The 20,751-nt window shown below is 34.1% G+C and overlaps 1 protein-coding gene across 2 annotated transcripts in view; it reads left to right on the top strand.

Moving 5' to 3' along the window:
• Window positions 1-12,474, top strand: part of LOC135130488 (filamin-B) — an 80,274-nt gene extending 67,800 nt beyond the window's left edge. The window contains exons 12-19 of one of the 2 annotated variants that reach the window (XM_064057885.1): window positions 6,069-6,290; window positions 6,341-6,669; window positions 6,720-7,069; window positions 8,998-10,490; window positions 10,542-10,981; window positions 11,033-11,435; window positions 11,494-12,158; window positions 12,205-12,474. In XM_064057885.1, coding sequence (XP_063913955.1) covers window positions 6,069-6,290; window positions 6,341-6,669; window positions 6,720-7,069; window positions 8,998-10,490; window positions 10,542-10,981; window positions 11,033-11,435; window positions 11,494-12,158; window positions 12,205-12,336 — 4,034 coding nt within the window. In that variant the 3' untranslated portion in view covers window positions 12,337-12,474. Of the gene's footprint in view, window positions 1-185; window positions 6,291-6,340; window positions 6,670-6,719; window positions 7,070-8,997; window positions 10,491-10,541; window positions 10,982-11,032; window positions 11,436-11,493; window positions 12,159-12,204 lie in introns of those variants that run through there. The other variant, XM_064057886.1, reaches the window with a different exon arrangement.
• Window positions 12,475-20,751: the final 8,277 nt, after the last annotated feature.

The raw sequence follows: 20,751 nt of genomic DNA, 5'->3' as shown, positions 1-20,751 counted from the left end.
TTTGTTCCACCTCCTTTGTGTTGTGTATATATTTGTTAGTTAAGTTGTTTATGTATATAATTTTATAAGAAAGCAATGTACTCATTTGTATGTGTGAAATATAAGCATGCCTCCTTTTTACACTCTTCGTTTTGTTGTTTATGTCACTATCATTATCACTGTCTTGCACTCTTTTCATTTTTCAGGTCACCGTCGACTATTGTATTAGAAAAACTTTTACTAACGTATCTGTATCCTTCTCTAACGATCCTTCTTCCCTCACCTTCTAAAATATTATTTTTTAATAAATTCTTCTTTTACGATTTTTTTTATAATTTAAATCTTTTCATGGAATGTTTTACTTTGGCAGCGGTCTAACCACTGGAGAACTACACCACAAGTTCTCCTTCAACTCATTTCAATAAATAAAACTGCTATTGCCATTCGCGTGTGATTACATCAATTTTATGCTAGTCACTTTGATTTCTTTAAAACGCTGGCGTGAGTTCCATTTTTACACTGTTTACATTATTTTCCACACTTTAATTAGAGAAAATAACTTCGATGCATACATTTTAGGGTTCATAGAGCTGTCTAAGTAATCTGCAATTTTATACCGAAATTCAATTAAGTGAATACCGAACAAATCAGAATTGCACATAAATTAACAAAGTTGAATCGATTTAAGTCAATTAAAACTTTCATTGGTGAAATTTTACAAGAACTTGATCTCCCGAAGTCTCATCTCATCACTCTTATCGTAAATAAGAACCGAACGCACATTAATTAATTGATGTGACAGGAATTGTAATGATGAGCTGTGGAAATCGAGAAAACTTTCATTCACTATTATTTCTACAAAAGAGAAAGACGAGATCTTCATCCGTTTCTAGTTTTTCCATTTTCGATTTAAACAGCATTTTTTTGAATTTAGTTTTTTATTGACAATACAACGAAATTCATCATTATGAAATTTAAATGTTTTAGGATGATTTACACATAGGAAGCTAATAATTTTTTGAGCGACATATCTTGTTCCTGAGTAGATCAACTTTGTTTTGCCCCCTTGCGCTACATTTTCTTTAATTAATTATATGATTACCGGTTTTTTTAGAATTCTAATTACTGTAATATGATAAAACTTGTAAGTTTGAAAACATGTTTTGTGCCCTATAAATTGTGTCGAAACTGCAGCCTATATTGTCCCCTCATAGATATAATGGTTGGAGGCTCCGAAATAGCAAACGTATTGTCCGCCAATTTACAATAGTGATGGTTTCTTGCATTTTATATTTATGAAGTAGAAATCCTTCGATTTTAATGTTTATTCTCTCATTAATTATGCAAATATTAAATTTGTAACAACCGGAACTAAAATTTAAAAAAAATGAAGAACGAACTTTTATTAAAGAGAATTGATTTTCGTGTCGAGAAAAAGTAACGAATGGAATAATTTTCATTTGAAAACAAAAACACAGAAGTTCCAGAACTATAGGTTAAGGAAGAATCGTTTCTATTTCTATAATTGTGTTAACTAGCAAAAAATATGGAATCTCGAAATATTTTGAACACGTTTCACCCTAAAATTTTTCAAATTTTTTGTCAGTTACACGGGCACTTAAGACTAATATATATATATATACAAATAGAAGTATCGTTACAACATAAATTTGTCGACTCATCTTTAAATAATTGCTCTATTTACATACTCTTTTCAATATAAATAAATTCTTCCAAATTATTTTGTTGTTAAAATCCACTTATGTTAACAATTTTATTAATTAAACCGAGGAACTTTTTTAGTACGCTCGAAAGATTTTTAACTCGACTGTCCCCTCATTTCTCAGTTTTTTACGCCAATAATTTTTTAATAACCATTTCTAACATTAAAATTGTGTATATACTTTTTTAAGTAAACATAGTAAAAAAATAACAAAATAAAAAATCTGTAAAAACTGTATTTTAAAAATATCTCATGGCGAAATAACTGGAAAAATCAGTCAAGAAATTGCCCAAATTGCTCTCCATATATTGTTTATCATGAAATGTGCAAACTGGTATTTTGAAAAAGCAAATCACATATATTATATAGTTACGCCCAAAATAAAGTGGGCTGCCTATCAAAATGTCAGCAAAATTTTAGAGATGTTTGTTTTTTTTTTTGTTCAATGCATACAACATAAAATCTGTTTTTTTTATTCAGTTCATTATTTTATATCCCTTTTGAATTTTTTAAAAATTTTGGGATGTTCTAATGCGCCTATACAAAAACCGGAAATTTTAAAAGTCTATACGCACGTCATAAACTGGGCATTTATTTTCTTGTCTCAAACTTAAAAAAAATTATTTGTTCTCAATATTTTGAACCTTTTTTAGGGATATTGTAGCATTCTTGAAACTATAAAATTTACTTGGTGAATATTCTGTGCTGCTATGCCTATATATCCAGCATCTCTTGTTGCATATATATCAAAATATAAACCAAATTACAAAAACTCGGAAATCTATGAATATAATTTGAGAAATTCGGGCAATCTGCATCAACCATACGCTAGATTAAAAATTTCTCAAAATAATCCAAATATACTGATACTATATTATTTAATAGACTACCACATAAATTAAAGCAACAACAGTCTGAAATATTATTCAAAAATAAAATAAAATGTTTGCTACTGAGGAAAAGCTATTACTCTGCGGATGAATTTCTAAGAGATAGCTTTTAATGTTATTATTGTAGTTTTGCCTAGCCTTAAAATCTGAAACTTACTGTTAAAAAGTTCAAATTTAATGGTGAATAATTTATTACTATTATGTATTGTAATTTTTCAAAAATTTTACAACCTCAAACTTTTAAATATTTTTGTTATTTATTGTTATAAGTATTAAAAAAAATAGCTTAATGACTATAGTTTTAGGTATGTCGTATAAATTATTTACATTTAGTCAAAAAATTAAAACTTCCCGGAAATTATAATGCCCCCATACAAAAGGCGGGAATTTTAAAATCCCGAATAGTCTAAAGGTCGGTTTACATTACGGAATTTTTCTTAGGAAATTTCTTAAACAAATTCCTTATGATTTTCTTATGATTACTTAGGAATGAACACTATTGTCGGTATTCGAGTTTTGGAGTTTACATTATCGTGAAATAACTTGTGATTTTGTTATGATTAGTTTTGATATTTAATCTTAAATTTAAAGATTTCTAACCTAGGCAGAGGTGACAACTGTGCTTCTCGTAAAGTATGTATATCTTGATAACAACAACAAAATCATTATTTTTATTTGTTATTATAATATTATAAGTGCTAGAATGAAGATAAGTCGATCATTCCTAAAGTTTGTTTTATTTTTGTATTAAACAATTACTGGGAATAAATCGACAGTATTGAAAGAACATGAACCAAAATACAAATTAATGAGTTTCTAACCTCACAAAATAACAGCCGCTGTACAGAAACGGCGCTAAATTTAAAATTAATGATAGGAACAAGAAATAGCTACCGTCGTACAATCACTTATGATTTCTTGAGAATATTCTTATGATTTTACTTGTGACCTTAAGTCTATACCAAACATACAAAAACTAAGAATTTATTTAAGTATATTTACTTTTACCATACTTAAACAAAATTTTTATGTTCTCAGTATTTTGAACCTTGTTAGGAACATTTTAGCGTCCTTGGAACTATAAAATTTACGTGGTGAATATTCTATTTATCGTAAATTTTCAAAAATTTTGCAACCTCAGGCATTAAATATTTTTCTCCGAAGCAATTTTTTTTTGTCTAAATTCGATTTTTTAGACAGCCTATGTATTCTTACAATAAAAAAAAACTAGCTTATTGACTATAGTTTAAGGTATGTCGTATACAGGCTGATTTTTTTTAACCTGAAACTTTTAAATATCTCGAAAAAGAAGCACTCTGTGAAAAAATGTGCAGAATCAAAATTTAATCATGTCGTGGGGAATTTTTTACATTTAGTCGTAAAAATAAAAAAATTGGGGACATTATAATACTCCCATACAAAAGGCGGGGAAATACAAAAGTCTCAAATAATCTAAGTCTATACCAAATATGTATATAAAAACTAATAATTTAGTTAAATATATTTGCCTTAAAACAATTATTTATGTATTTTGAACCTTTTTAGGAACATTTTAGCGTCCATGAAACTATAAAATTTACTTGATCAATATTGTATGTATTGTAAATTTTCAAAAATTTATTAACCTGAACAAATATTTTTTTAAATTTTTGTTCGTCTAAATTCAATTTTTCAGACAGCCTATGTACTGTTGAAGTGAAAAAAAACTTCAGCTTATTGACGATAGTTTTAGGTATGTCGTATATAACTTTTACATTTTTTTTCTGATTACTTCTATAAATTTATAAAAAATAAATAAGCTATCAAATTATTAGTTATAATAATAATAATTATCGACTTGTAAAGACTGGCATATTATTTCCTTAACAAGTTAATTATTTTATTATTTCTAATGCATCGAAATACATGTTTCAAACTGAAAAAATTTCACCACTCATTTTTACAAATTGATTGATCAATTATTAAGGAAATGTGTTACATGTGACTCGTTTCTTTTAGTTATAAGCAATTATAACAATTTGCAAATACCTTAACCAAACAGTTAAGTCATGATCTAAATTAGTTTACGTAAAAGTTACTCTGGTTAAGGACAGTAAAGACTTAATTCGGAAGTTTGCCTAAAATTAATTATAGCAACATCACCTTTTGTACAAGAAAAAAAATGTATTTGAAACCTACTTTTGTAACAGTACTACATAACATTTTTTTGTCAGTGATTTTTATCTTGAATATATACTTTTACTTTCCTTCAGCATGAATAGCCCAAATTGGTCCTCTACTAAGTGCCGGTGTAAAATCTATATTCAAATCTAAAATTTGTAAAAATGGAAACTCATTCTAGTCTCTAGAACAAATACGTAGATCAATTTTTTATTTTTTATTATTATTTTTTTTTAATCTTTAAACAAAGGACTAGTCAACACAGTTCGTATTGTAGATGTGATCATTATACTGTACGTACAAAAAAAATGTGCACATTGTGCAACAAATTTAGCAAAAGAAAAAATTATGAAAACGTTTAAGTGATTTGACAATAAGGGTAAATTTTGGACAATTTTTTTGAGAATTGTTTCTCATTGAAAATTACGAATTCAACAACTTATTCTGCCTCTTTGGCTTTTCTTGCTGAATTTATTGCACATTTAGTTGCACGGTTTATTTAAAAAAAAATACGAATTTACACTAATCGCTATGAACAAGTTCTAGTATTAAAAGAATGATAACCGCTGTGAAGTTACTCGGTCTCTAAAACATTTAAAACTAAATTAGTGTATCATTAACGTAATTACTTTTAAATTGCATGTGACGCCAATCTAATTGTCACTTAATCGGAACGATTTTCACCGCCTTTACGGTCCGTATTTAAGTATTTGTCACCAAGAGCAAACAATTTACCGTCTATTTTTTTTTATTGTTGCAACTTAAACCATGACAATTGTATAATAACGTATCAATGTTACGTAAACAAATTACACTTATATAGTAAACTACTTAAACGAAAATAGTAAATAACTTCCTATAAATAAATAAACGTGAAATTCGATGATTAATGCTTGCGTGTGCATCCCACTGACCTACTAAAACGCGAATTTCAGCCAGACTTAATACAGTTAACAGATGTTCAATGCTGTAGCAAATTAAACTCCTAACTAGTCAATTATATTTAATTTCAACAATTCCATCAGCCGTAGAGTATCTCTGTAGATAATTTCCGCACTTTATTTCTATTGTTCACTAACAAACTCTTCACTTTCTACAATCCATCTGTGTCTTAAACATTCTGTGTAGCTTTTGGGTATTTTCACTCGACCTTTTCACACTTATATTCACACATGCACATGAGTACATCGCTCTTATCAAAATTGCTAAAACATTCCATGATCGACACGATCTAATCATTGCAAAATTAACGTAAAAATTTGAAAAACTCCACCCCACTCCCGTTCCCATTTAAATTAATCGTCTCGGACGGCTAGGCCCGGGAGGTCAAGCGGTACCAACTCAGGTACAACCGCTGGGAAACTCTCAGTTCCGAGCCGAGTTTGTCCCGAGAGTTGTCGGCGAACATCGGATCAACGTCAGCGTCAGTGGGATCCCCACGGCTGGGAGTCCATACGCCGCCAAAGTTTACGACGTGCAAGCCATCAAAGTCAAGGAGACATCTAGCGGAGTGGTCGGCAAACCGGTAACGTTTTTGGGTAATGAGTACCTATTTTTGGGTCACCGTTTCTACAGCGGGCTGTTTCAGTGGAGACGAGTCAAGCCGGCCCTGGTAACCTTGAAGTAACGGTGAACGGTGGTCGGGTGCCGACGTCAGCGCAAGCACAAGGCCCCCACACTTACGCCATCTCGTTTACGCCACGTGAAGCCACAGTGCATTCGGTTGATTTAAGGTTCAACGGACAAGATGTCCCGGGGAGTCCCTTCAAGTGTAACGTTGCACCTGCGGCCAAAATTATTGGACCTGAAGCCTTGGATAAGGTTTCGGTGGGAAGGCCGTGCACTCTGGTTGTGGAAAGTCCAAATCCGCCTATCGTGGAGATTTTGGGACCAGCACGAAGATCTCTTCCGACTCAGGTTTGTTTGAATTTTGATAACCAGGCAAGTGTTATTGTAAAGATTTGTAGATAACACCTCAAGCTGGCGCTCCAGGGAAGTTCGACATTTCTTTTACGCCAATCGATGTAGGTGACCATAGTGTCGAAGTCCGGCTGCCGGGTGGGCACATCGAAGGAAGTCCGTTTCTGATTAAAGCTTACGATGCTAACCGGGTCACCGTCACTGATATCACTGATGGGGTTGTGGGAAAACCTGTATCTTTCAGCATTAATGCGTCGCAAGCTGGAGCTGGAAACCTGGAAATTATTGTCGCTGTTGGTGGAAGGAATGTGCCGAACTTCGTCCAGAGTGAAGGGAATGCTAGGTTTAAAGTCAACTTTAAACCGACTGAGGCGGCAACGCACACACTGAGCGTCAGGTATTGTTTTATTTTGTTCGGGTCTATACATTTTTATTTAATTGGTTTGGGTTGTATAGAACATCTAAAACTTGATGTCTTCCTAAATAAATTGATAATAAATTTCCCGAATACTGTCTGCAAAATGTCGTCATTGTCGAGACTAAATTAACTATATGTACAGCTCTACAGGCCTTCAATCTTTCTTGCCTTGGAATTTATTTTTCCAATCTCTGACATTTAGATTTTCGAAAGCTTCTTCCATTTCGACCAACGGTTTTCTTCTGGGCCTTTAGGTACATTTTTTTTTTCGTTTTTGGTCACATTTCTTCTACTTTCTACATTGTCAATTTTTTTGCCGAAAAAAGCTTCTTCAACACACACTTCATTTCACTGTGTTTCATTTCTGAAAAGATATCTAGAATATTTTGGAAGTATTGTTATCAACTCCTTCACCACTTTTATGTTTTCTCGACGTTTCATAACCCCTAGAGTACGAAAAAATAGGTTTTCCGTTTCCATCTGCTGGTCTGTCGTTTGCTGTCGATTTATATTAGATAAATAATCTCCGAAACTACCAAACTGATTGTTGTCAAATTTTACATGTATTTTAGGAATATGGTGTAGATGGTAAAACATTAACCAAAGTTTGGCTAATTATCCCTATTATTTTTTGAATTGCTTATACAAGGTGGCTTAAAAGAATTAATGAATAAATCGGCATGTTTTATCACCTATCCCATTTTCCTGAAAATTTGAGGATACAGTACTGTTATTAATAGTATTACATCTATTCAAATTGATACACGTGCCCTTGATAAAATGTTGATAACGTATTCAAACCAATTTTATAAGGAAAAACTCACTAGAAACATATACATTTTATGCTTCTTTACTTTTACTTTAACAACACATAGGGATCATCATAAAAAAAAGTAAAACTCTAAAAGTTAAATTTTATCATTTTTCGACTGAACTTCAGGAGCAACGGAACTTCTGTCGAAATAACCTTCGCTCCATTTTAAACGTTTATTCTCTCCTTCATGAACTTCATATTAATAATTTCTTATACGTTAGTTCTTTTTCAAATATATCTACAATATTTCGCAGTAACTTCGGCAACACACTCTATACACAGGCTTTCTATAAATGATTATAGATTCGAAGCAGGTCATGGAAGCGTGCCACCTATCACTTTATGTGTATGTGTTTTACTAAATGCCCAAGGACGCATGGCAAATATCACACGCATCTGTATAACTGGTTGCCCAAACGCTTCATATCTTGTTATTAAAAAAATAAAACTTATAATAAAAATAAACAAATTTGTGGTGGTTAAACATCGCAGTAAATATTGAAAATGTTCGCCATTTTGTTCACAAGGCACATGTTGACTCTCTTTTTCTTATTTTCAAAAGTGTTCTATAACATCCTTTTGTCAATGCAACAGAAACTCCTGATTACAATATTGTCAAAGATGTTTGCGCATTCTGCTCGAGTCGTATCTCAAATCATTAACAACTACTTCAGATAATGAAGGTCGTCCAGGAGATTTCCCTTTATTGACACTGCTATCTCGAACAAATCTGTTGATTACATTTCGATTGTGAGCCTCTAACAACGTTTCTTGAATTTGCAAATCAGGGTATATCACCATGAGTCTTGAAAACGACTGTTTTGTTGTTTTGATGTTGGATCAACGAGAATTACTGGAATTCAAACTTGAAAAATGTTAACACAATAAAACCGATGAAAACGAGGCCTTTAGCTACCGGCGAGGGAAGTACTGTCTAAACTCTTTAGACCAATTTTTATAGGTTTTTTCCGAATTCATTGTTGTATTATGATGTCATATTTTGTTGAAAAGTTGTGGTAAAAATGTTTTATTTGACACTATTTGGAACCAAGATGTACAACTCCAGAAATACCAAGTCGATTTTTTCCCTCAGATTCAATGGCCAGCCCGTCCCAGGATCCCCCTTCAGCTGCAAAGTAAGCCCCGGAAACACCCAACCACGAATTCCCGTATCTGGCTCTGGCATCGAACTGGCAGCTGTTGGTCATTCCGCTGAAATCAAAATCGAAGGAGTAACAACAGGGGAACCCCAAGTGGTAACAACTGCTCCAACTGGAAAAATCCTCCCCACGAAGTTAACACCTACCGGAGACTCCTACATTGCTCGCTTTACCCCGGAAATGGTCGGTCGTCACTCCGTGGCCATTCTCATCAACGACCAACACGTCATCGGTTCACCATTCAGTTGCAACGTCTACGACGTCAACAAAGTAATAGTATCCGGACTCCCTGGACGCAAAAACCACGAAAACATCAACAAAATCTTGAACGACTTAAGCCTGAACAACGATCTCGCTTCAGCTGAAGTTGGTAAACCTGTCACTTTTAGTGTAGATGCCGCTCAAGCTGGTGAAGGTACTTTAGAGCTGGTAGTGTCCACACAACACACTACTATCAAAGCGGAAGTGGTGGCTTGTGCTCGTGGTTTATACGACGTGACTTTTGTGCCACAAACAGCTGAAGACCACTTCGTGAATATCACATTCAACGACATGTCGGTAGTAGGAAGTCCCTTCCACTGTTCTGTCGTTGAAGCTACTCAATACGTCCAAATCGGAGCCATTTCGTACATTGATTTACCAAGCGACCAACATAAACTTGAAATAACGGACGCAAATAACCATCACGTCAAATACGTAGTTAACAACTCCAAAGCAGAGTTCAGTCTTACGCAGACAGGCACTTATCGAGTACAAATTTACCGTGGCCATGAAATTATAGCAACACGTACTATCCATGTTTTCGACACTTCAAAAATCGACGTAGTTAATGCCCCTGAAGCTTTATGCCATAGACCGGCTGTTGTGGGTGTTAATATGCACAAAGTTGGACCTGGGAAACTTACAGGTTCCGTGAAAGTGGGTAACAAAGATGTTGCCCACAGCGTACGTCAAAGTCCAACTAATGCTAATATGTGGGAGATCGTATTCCATCCGATAAACGCTGCACCACATCGTATTAACCTCTACTACAACAACGTACCGAAGTTTGGAGTTTTGGAGGTGCCAGTTAAAGGTCCAGGGAACGAACCATGGGCTGGAGGACTCGGATTGTACCAAGCCAGAGTTGGGAAAGTCACGTCGTTCCATATCGATACTCTCGGAAGAAGTGCCAGAGAATTTGACGTTGTGATTAGTGGACCCGGTGGTTCTGCTATACCCGTTAGGTGTTATCAAACTAAGACTGGAAAATTACAAGCGGAGTACACGGCTAGAGACATCGGAAGCCACAAAATAGAAGTTTTGCACCAATCCAAGCCCGTGAATGGTAGCCCATTTGTAGGCCAAGCGTTCGACCCCGATCAAGTTCGCGTCTTGGATATCCCACACATCCAAGGAAATGTCGGGGAAAGGGTCAACTTTAACGGTAAACAATCAATACTCAAGTTGGGTTTCAGTTTGATTTTATTGTTTCCAGTATCTAGTAAAAATTCCGGAGATGCTGATCTAGAAGTTCAAGTTACTAACCCCATTGGTCAAACTGTGGCGACTCAAGAACACATCTTCGAAGACAACCTGAAACAGATTTCGTTCTTACCAACGATGGCCGGGTTGTATCAAGTCAGTATTACGTACGGAGGTGTTCCAGTTAAGGGTTCACCACTGGCTTTGGGTGTTGGGCCTATCGGTCCGACACCACCACCCAGAGCCGTTGGTAAAGGCTTGGAGTGCGGACAAGTAGGAGAAAGAACCTCATTCACTGTCAGCAGCGTAATCCAACCAAGAGTACAAATCGAAGCAGTTGAAGGAAACATCGACGCACATATTCAGAGTCCTAAACCGGGAGAATATTTAGTGTCATATACGCCGAAATGGGTTGGAACTTATGATGTTATAATCAGCATAGGCCCCAATGATGTACGTATAGTACTCCTTAAATTACAGCGAAATGACTGGCGTTTTTTATAGCTCCCTGGTTCACCGTTTCGTCCACTAATCGTCGATCCAAAAGCCGTTCGACTGATCGGTGGCTGGAGTCAGTATTTAGACGACACCGGAAGACTCAAACTTCCCGCTAAACTAGCTTTTGATGTCGGGGCTTCTGGTCCAGGGCTTCTCGAATGCAAAATTTCCGGACGGAAAATCGCCCCCGAAAAGTCAGGCAACAGAATCAAGTATGACATCACTGGAGAGGGTCTTAATTCTGGAGAGCACGACTTCGACATTCGACTGGCTAACATCCCATTACCAAACTCCCCTAAAACCGTAGTCTCACTAGGGGATCAAGTGGTTTTGACTGGCAGGGGTTTGGCGAATGCACAGTGCGGAGAACCAGCAGTATTCACAATCGACGGTTCGAAAGCTGGAGTAGGTAAGTCACGTCTTTCACCAGTTATTAATTTTTCAATAATTACTCTTTGGGTCAACAGGTAATCCCGAAGTTACGTTACATGCCGCCGATACCAACCTGCCCATCCCCGTCATGATCAGCTTGGCGGGAGAAAAGACCTGGAGGGCCACTTACACCATAAACACGCCTGGCAATTACTTACTGTCAGTTCTCTGGGCGGGTCGTCCCGTGAAAGGTTGCCCCCTCATGGTAGAAGCCAAAGGAGGCGCCGATGCCTCCAAGGTACTCTGCTCAGGAGAAGGCCTCCGTCAAGGAGTCGTAGGCCGCGAAATTCGCTCCTGGATCGACACGAGACGAGCCGGCCCTGGTGAACTAACAGCTCACTGTACTGGTCCTCGTAAAGTCGCCTACTGTGAACTGTACGACCACGGTGATGCTACCTTCACCCTAAACGTAAAACCCCAAGAACCCGGAAAACACGCCCTAACTATTAAATACGCCGGGCAACACGTACCCGGTTCTCCTTTTACTCTAAGGGTTGCTGGAGCTCCAGATGCCAGTAAAGTTAGAGTGTATGGTCCTGGAATCGAACACGGGGTGTTGGCGACTTTCCAGTCGAGGTTCATTTGTGACACGAGAGGAGCGGGAGCGGGGCAGTTAACTGTAAGGGTGCGGGGACCTAAAGGGGCTTTTAGGGTGGAAATGCAGAGGGAGAGTCAAAAAGACAGAACTATTTTGTGCAAGGTAAGTCGGTTTGCTGTAGAGATAAAGTGTTAATTTTTTGTTGTAGTATGATCCGACTGAACCAGGCGACTATCGCGTGGAGGTAAAGTGGGCGGGGGAACTTGTGCCGGGTTCACCTTTTCCTGTTATGATTTTTGATACGCAAGAAGAACTGAGACGGTATATTAGTTCGTTGTAAACTTCTTTTAAAAGTTGTTATATTGTAAATTTATATTTGTTGTAGTTTTTTAAGTAATTTATGCTGCAGAGGTACTAGGGGACTGGTTATTAATGTTATTTAGAACTAAAGCGTGTTTTAATATATCTACTGACAGATTTCGCGTTTTTTTTTTCCAATTTTCGTCAAAATTCAAACCATTTTCAGACAAGTTTCTGAAGTGAAAAGCCAAACGGAAGTTCTTTCTTCAAAATTGATGTGCACTTAACCTAAATTTTATTATCATGGTCGGGTCGTGAGAATCTTTAAGTTTCTTAATTTATCCACAAGTTTGTTCTTCAGTGCTTAGGATAAGCAAAATTAGGTGAGTATTGAATTTGACTAAGAGCAGAGACATCAATAAGATAGGTAGGTAAGCCTTTGAACTGAAGACGTCACTCTCTTCTTGATGCATATGAGTGTAATCATCAACCACCAATCTTTGAAAATTATGAAGAAATATTTACAATAAAATTGAAAAAGAAATAAGAAAAGAACACATTTTGTGAAAGACAAAAACAAAAATTTTCAGGAACTTCCTTCACAATCCATTGTAATAAGTAGAAAGAATATTCTGAAGGAAAAATTATTGGTGCAAAGACTACAACAAAACAAACAGTTTTTAAGGGAAAATAATAACTTTAAAATTACGTTCTTAATTCTTTGTAACAAAAAAACAAAAAAGGGAAATAGATATATAATAGAAGCCAAGTTAAATCATTTAGTTGGTGCAAGACGTAAAAACGTTTCAGTCTTCTCAGGTCTAATTAGCATTTTTTTCTGTGCATTTATCAAAAATTACAATTAAATTAATATGACTTAAAAACCAACGCCTGCATTATAAAAGCGTTGTTGACTTAATCGTAAAATTAATTAATCACTTGATTAAAGATAACAAATCAATTTCTCAAGATTAGACCTAACGCATCATTAAAAGTTTTATGAGATTTTTAATCACTGTAGTTGAATTCTCTAGACTGACTCCAACAGTAAAATCAAGCCTATTTACATTTTGGGATAAGTGGACAATTAATTAACTGATAAATTGATTAATGGGTTTTAATAAGGTCATAAGGACTAATATTTAATTTCATAATTATTGTCACCTATTTTACGTTCGTTGGTCACGGACATGCAGGTTTCTCGTTTCCGTCTGGTTGTGTTCACCTATTATTTCCTTGTTCATAAATTGATGAATTTGTTGGAAAGATCATGACGTTCGGCATTAGAAATTAATTACTTTGAAATTTTAATTGTACTTTAAGATTATTCTAAACATGGTAAAACCTAACCATAATTCGTTTATTCATTTCCTCCAGAAAACTGATAAAATCATATCAAAATTTTTTAACTTTACTCGCACATTTCATACTTCATTTCATTTTGTATATCTTGAATTTCATTTTGCACATCTCAGATTTCACTTCTCACATCTCATATTCCATTTCACACATCTCATTTTTCACATCTTACATATTTTTACTATACTATTAGGAATTAAATTTTATAAAATAATATACTCCTGTACTTGTGGTTTATGAATCCCCTTTGATGTTTCCCCCCAGGCATCCAAATTTTCACATAAAAATAGAAATTGTATACTAACCTTTCATACTAGTACAAACAAAGATCCCAGAAGGTTATTATTATTATTAATTGCGGACATTCAATTGTTACATGGGTTTTATTGTTTCTTACACTGTTACTGCTATTATCTTATTTTATTTTTATTAGTATTACACTGCAAGTGTCGGAATTGACATACGTGTCGTCCCCGAAATTGAAATTTGAAGCAATTGTTAATCCAGATCAAACAGAGTTAGCAGAATGTGTTTCAGTAACATATTGCGTTGGAATCAAATTCATTGGCGGAGTATGGGGGATTATAGTTTCATCATAAATGAATTAAGAAAAACAAACTCCACAAAGGTCTCGTAAAAAATATATATGGGTGTCAAGAAATATATAGAATATTATTTAGTTTCTTACACTGTTACTGCTGTTTTCCGTATATTTATTTTAATGTAGAGAAGTTATCACACACAAAACTTCGCAAAATGAAATTCTATAATTTTTCAAAGAAGCAGGATTTGCTGGACTGTACTTCAGGGTCGAGAAATGCAGAAATAACCTTCTATAAAAATTTGAAACTGCTTATAGAGATATTAAAAAAAATTGGTGAAAGGTTAAATCAAAGTTTCATTTCTCGACGTTTTGTAACCCTTAGAGTACGAAAAAATACGTCTTCCGTTTTCATCTGTCTGTCTATCTGCCTTCTTCGAATGCTCTGAAATCTTGCAAACGTTTGATGGTTATGGTAAGGCTGGCACATTTTGAATCAAGATTTATCCGTTTATCCCCTCCTCAAAAAGTGGTGATATCATCTTAAAATTTTGCCGATCTAAAATATCGAAAATATTATGATTCTACACACATTTGTGGTTTATCAATGCATTCATAGTTCAGAATTACTTATGCAGGCTAACTCAAAAAAAAAATGAATGAAGCAATCTATTCTATTGATCAAATAAAGAACGGCTCACCCTATTTTCACAAAAATTTGGGTATACAGTACTGCGATTATTAGTATTAGATCGCACCTATTCAAATTGATATACGTGTCTTTGATAAAATGTTGATGAGGTCATCACAAAACTCTAAAAAATCACTTCAAACATACGTATAGCATGCTTCTTTGTCTGCATTTTAGCAGTCTAGACATACCTTTACATGAACCGAGTTATTTCATCGTTTATCTCAACAAAGACACAACTAAATTTGGTCAAATTTTAACAATAATAATTAATGTCATATGTTATTTGTCCAAATTAGTACACTGAATCACAACCAGAAGATAAGACAAAAGTTTTTTTTTATTTCAAGAATGTATTTTAATAACTTTGTGTCAAACAGAATTTAGGTAGTCACATGAACCATGTTTATTGCAATAGCAATACTGATACATGTTTACGCTTTTAACAGTGATGGACATCTGGAACAACTAAATGTCAAATATGTAAACTAAACCTGTATTTAGAAATACATTTATTTTATAAAATTTTGCTATGGCGTCACTAGGTTTCTAGAGGGAATGCATAAATAAACTTTAATTGTTTTTCTGGAATCATTAATTCAGGTTCAAATAATACAAGTTTTAAATTCTAAATACCACTCATTCGTAGATCATTTTCAAAATGTATGCATAGCCTATACAGCTCCAGTTATCAACTTTTTTTTAATATTGTCTTTCCATATTTAAAATAACTTTGTTAACACCATACCACCACTGATTAGTTGTAAACTGACAGTTTCAATTGACAGCTATCTTAATAATTTCATTGCTTACATAAAGTATTAATTGGCTACTTGTTAATGTAGATATAAATGCATATTTTCTTATATCAAATTGATTTGTTAAACATAAAACTAGAGACGGAAATTTTAAAGGTTGTATTCTGTGTGCATAATGTTACTACAGTTTCAACATCTTCATGTATAACATTGTTATGCTTCAACTTTCTAAATGCATAATTTTGTTATGTCTCACTGGCTAATTATTTGATAATAAGCGACAGGGGCATATTTAAGAAATACATTTTTGATAGTCGTAGGAAATATAGTATATTGTGCAACGAGCATTTCTCACGAGTATCGGGAATAAACGCCTGAATAAAGAAATTCATGAGTGCGAAAGTAGTACTCCTTTAAATAAATAAGTCCAAAACATTGTTCAAAGTCAACTCAGTATTAAGATAGTTTTAGGCGTATATATACAGGGTGATTTAAATTATATGTGGAAAAAAGTAAGAATAAATAATACTAACGACGGTGTGGTCAAAAATGCCTAATAATGACATTTTCTAGGCTTCTCAGCCACAACAACCAAGAAAACCATACGTTTTTTAAGGTATTTCAACTATGTAGCAAATTTAAAAATTCTCTACCTTCTCTAATTTTGAGAAATGGTCATAATTTTTCACTTATTTTTTGCCATATAATTAGCCATTAATATTGTGCAATAGTGTTCTGAGTCACTCTGTATATATGCGACCAAAACATTTTAATTCTGAGTGACTTTGATCAGTGTATTGCACTTGTAATTACCCATGCAGTTAACAAAGCGCTAACAGGAGCAACAACATGTAGCCTTCGATCATTGTGTTAGATGAAAATATTTATAGGTTACTATATCGCACAAAGAAAAATTGATTACTGTGTAATTTACTAGTGTTATAGAGTTCCATGACCTATTTAAGAATGTATAAACAAACTAGATAAGCGCCATAAACATAAAACTTAAAACATCGATTTTTCTAAAAGTCGATTCACCACCTGCCGACACATTACTCAATTGCTTTACATATTTTAATTCAATAATAGTTATTATAACATAGTTCAGTATCAATTTACTAAACATTGGAATGTTAATATTTATAAATTCGAAAAACGCAAAATAACATTAAGCAAATTTTTGTGTTGGCAATTCTGGATTATTGGCAACAAGTAGGTTAGTTGAAAGTTGTCAATTTTGACATAACCGCGGCTAACAAATATGATTAAAAGATGGCAGCTGCTGAGTGTCATAAATTTCATAATGACAGTCAGTTGTGCCATCATAAAACTTTATATGTGTTGCCACCTTGAAAAAAAAGTCACTAACATGAAGTCGCTCGGTATTATTAAGAAACAAAATTCGGTAAACTGATTTAATTTTTTACTGTGGTTTTGGACTATCTTTTCCCCGTTTTTTGATAGTGAATTATTAATTTCTTAAATTAATGGTGCGTATCACACTTTTTTTTGAAGTACTGACCGCTCCAAAAATTGCAATTTAAAATACACACTTTAGCAGAATTTTAGTAATTTAGTTGGTTAAGTATTTATTTATAAAAACCCGACCTCTTTGTTTTTTTGAAGAATACTTTCTAACCGTTTCTATTATGTTTACCTATGCGATGTTCTTAATGTCGTACAAAGTGCATAAAATTATGCGAAGTGCTTATAAGCCAAACACCATGTGCAAAAGTGAATTTACTTATAGATCTGCATTGTTTACACAAATCTCGAAATCTTCCTAATCAACTTTCTACGTCTTCTGCTTGAAATACAGCCGGTATAAGTTTCATCCGACATTCCGTCGGTTTGAAATCTGTAATCGATACGGATACAACCTCAAATGAAGTCGTCGTTGGTAAATTATTTTGACAACTTGATCCGCCACCAGTTGTCAAACAAAACCTCAAAAAGAGATCAGCAACTGCCCCACAAAAAGCTGGTTTCTGGCGAGACCAACAAAGAAAGGCATCGCCAGAACGCATTGGAACAAAAAGGGAAAGTCTGCAGTCGAATGCCAAAAATTCATCAAGGGTGACTAGATCGCGTACATCTTCCTCATGCATTTTCCATAGCACACCGCGGTTAAGACACGCATGCGCGATCATGCTCTCTTTTTTCGTTTGTTAAATGCTAACGGCCTTGTCGTTATGTATGTCTTCGTATTTCTAGGTCAAGAAACAAGGCCAATAATTTCTCCTTGCTTCACACACACATACACAGCACGTTTAAGTTAATGCAGCAGTTCTCCATTAGGATGTGCTGTTATCGTTCAGCATGCACTTAAGACGGCCGAAGAACAATGTTGTGTTGGCGATTTTCGACGGCCATTTTTCCATAGATGTAGGTCAGACTAGATGAAAGTTGGCTAGATTTTCGGCGGATTGAATTGATCACGCGGTTTCGTTCTGTCTGTTGGAACTTTACGGACTGATTCTTTGTCAGGAGGTTTTTGGTGAAGTCACCGAGGCGACGATTTCTGGCGAGTGGAGCTAGATTCGAATAAAAATAAAATTCGTTTTGGTTTCTTCCAACGTGCACTTTTACTTATTTTTAACCTAGTTGCAGTCGGCTCACATAAAAAATACTAGTTCTGGTTGACGAGCTTATCGGAAAAAACCTAGACGGAATGTGTAGAAAAAGCCAATTAATTGAGATTTCAAAACTGGAACTACTAGTAGGCACTCTACATCTGGATTGTTGGGTTACTTTAGTAGATGTAATAAAATAGAAATATTTTAATCTTTATACAGAATTAATATAAAATGTCACTTCTCCATCTCTTGTATCTCTTTTTACCAATCGTAACCTACCATATCACATTTATTTTCATTACTATTAATTTTACTGTTATTATTTTAATGAATGTATGGTCTTCGAGTTGTGTAAGTTAGTTTATTGTATAGGAAATTTCAACGCTGGATTAAGCATGAAGCAACTAATGGAAAGATAAAGGACTTGGCACTCAAACGTTATGAGGGTACATAATCGTTAATTTTACATGTTTTACAAGCATCTTGTTTTCTGTAAAACAATTTTATGCGCATATTATGTAAAACAGTCGCATTCATGCGGTACTCAGTAGGTTAGGGGAATATGCGTTTTTATTTGGTATTGAGTTTATTGTCTATTGTCTATTACTGCCACATGAGGAATTAATCGCAATTAATGTTGCTTTGAGTGTAACAGAAAACCATGATTTTCCGTTGGAAAATGTGGGTTCCTGCAGTGCTTTATTTCCGAGCTACAAGATTACAAGGTTATTAACTTATCATGTTTAAGAGGAAAACGATATATCTAATTTCGTATTTGCTATGTAGTACTAGGGTACCTTAAAATAAAAATACCGTTAAGTCAATGACCAGATGTTTCTTTAGAATTGATGAATTAGTTTTTCGAAGCAGTTGCTTTTTGAACCACAACAAAATCAGTTCATGGTTGTACAAGGTCTCGCCTACAAGCGTTTATTTACTTAGTGAAAATCAAACCAGTAGTTTTTACGTATCGTGTGTGATACGTTAATTATGAGGCGCTCTGGCACATCTTTCCGCTGTGTATGCGAAAGTTTTTGTGTTATGTTAAGGACACTGACAGACGATGGAAAGAAAGTGTAAAAAAATCTGCAACGGTGGGATGCTATTCAGAGAGAAAGTTATAAAATGATGAGTTGGTACTTTATTCTTTAACATTAATGATTAAATTGATTCAAGGACGTGTCGTATTGTTGAAAAATTTAACGCTGTCAAGATTTTTTTGGAATACTGAAACGAATAATTTGGAAGCAGAGTCTACGAAGTTGTTTAAGAACGTATTCATTATTAAGAAAATAAATGTTGCTACTATTTTATACTAAAGAGCAGATTTATATGCACAAATATTTGTCGAAATATGCCTATATTAAGATATGCACAAAATTTCTTTGAAGTATACACAATTTTTGCTAAGTATGCACAGTTTTATGCACATATGCAATTTACTTCGGGTAATGCGGAAAGAAAGAATATTTATGACGAGGCCCTATAACATATTTTTATATAAAGCATAAATATGGTACAAATTACACATTATTTTTGCAAATTAGGATACAAAAGTTTAAGTTGTTGACTGTCTGCTGCATCAGACAACATTACTAAAACCTTGTCTGTCGGAACCACATTCAGGAAGAAATTCGTGAAAGATACATTAATAAATCTTAATACAGTCAGATGGTCGGTTTTTTCTAATTGTTAGCATACAATTAAATAAGATTTACTAGACGCTTTGTTACCTAAGTAACCGACCAGTAGATTGACAATATAACGCCCACAAGCATCAGGAGTTTCGTCCACTACAAAATATATAAATTGGTTTTTTAACAATTTCTTTAATACCTACTAGAAATAGTCTCATTGCAAATATTTGGTAAGTCATTTTCTCTTAAAGATATGATTTTATATTATTTACAGTATTTCTATGTTTTCTTTTAAAATATCCCCAATTTCTTCGTACCTAAATTTTTCATGTGGTCAATTTTTGAAAGAATAAAAAGGATAAATTAAGATATCTGTTTAATTTCATGGCATTTTGCAAACAACATTATTGTCAACGTTAAACAGTGTTTATTTGTTATGGTAACAAATGATCCAACAATAATAGTTTCTTCAGCAAGAACCCTTTGAAACGGAAATTATAGGAAGTAGTTAGTCCTTAATTCATGCAAAATATGTGTCTTAAAAACTTACAAGATAATGATTCATTATTTTTAACTATCGAATGTAGATATAAAAAACCACACTTTGCCGTTTGATTTTATAGTCATTTCAACATTATTTGCAATGTAATAGAACTTATTAAAGTGAAACAATTAGCCCTTTATGCAGAAGTTTAATGATCACTTCTATAAATTCATCTTTTACTAAAAGTTTTTTATTACTTTTTGTATGCTATATCACACATTTTTACAACCCGAGTGTAAGCTAAGGAAGTACCTATTGTAATAGGTAATACTTTAATTTTTTCTCGACTTGTTATGACTCCTAGAATGCGAAAAAATACGACCCCGTTTCCGTTTGGCTAGCGTCTTTC

Source organism: Zophobas morio, unplaced genomic scaffold (genome assembly GCF_036711695.1).
Source record: "Zophobas morio isolate AGI-343-1 ecotype UQ-CSIRO unplaced genomic scaffold, CSIRO_AGI_Zmor_V1 ptg000017l, whole genome shotgun sequence".
Classification (NCBI taxonomy): domain Eukaryota; kingdom Metazoa; phylum Arthropoda; class Insecta; order Coleoptera; family Tenebrionidae; genus Zophobas; species Zophobas morio.
The sequence above is the reverse complement of the archived record's forward strand: the minus strand, read 5'-3'. Positions and strand labels throughout refer to the sequence as shown.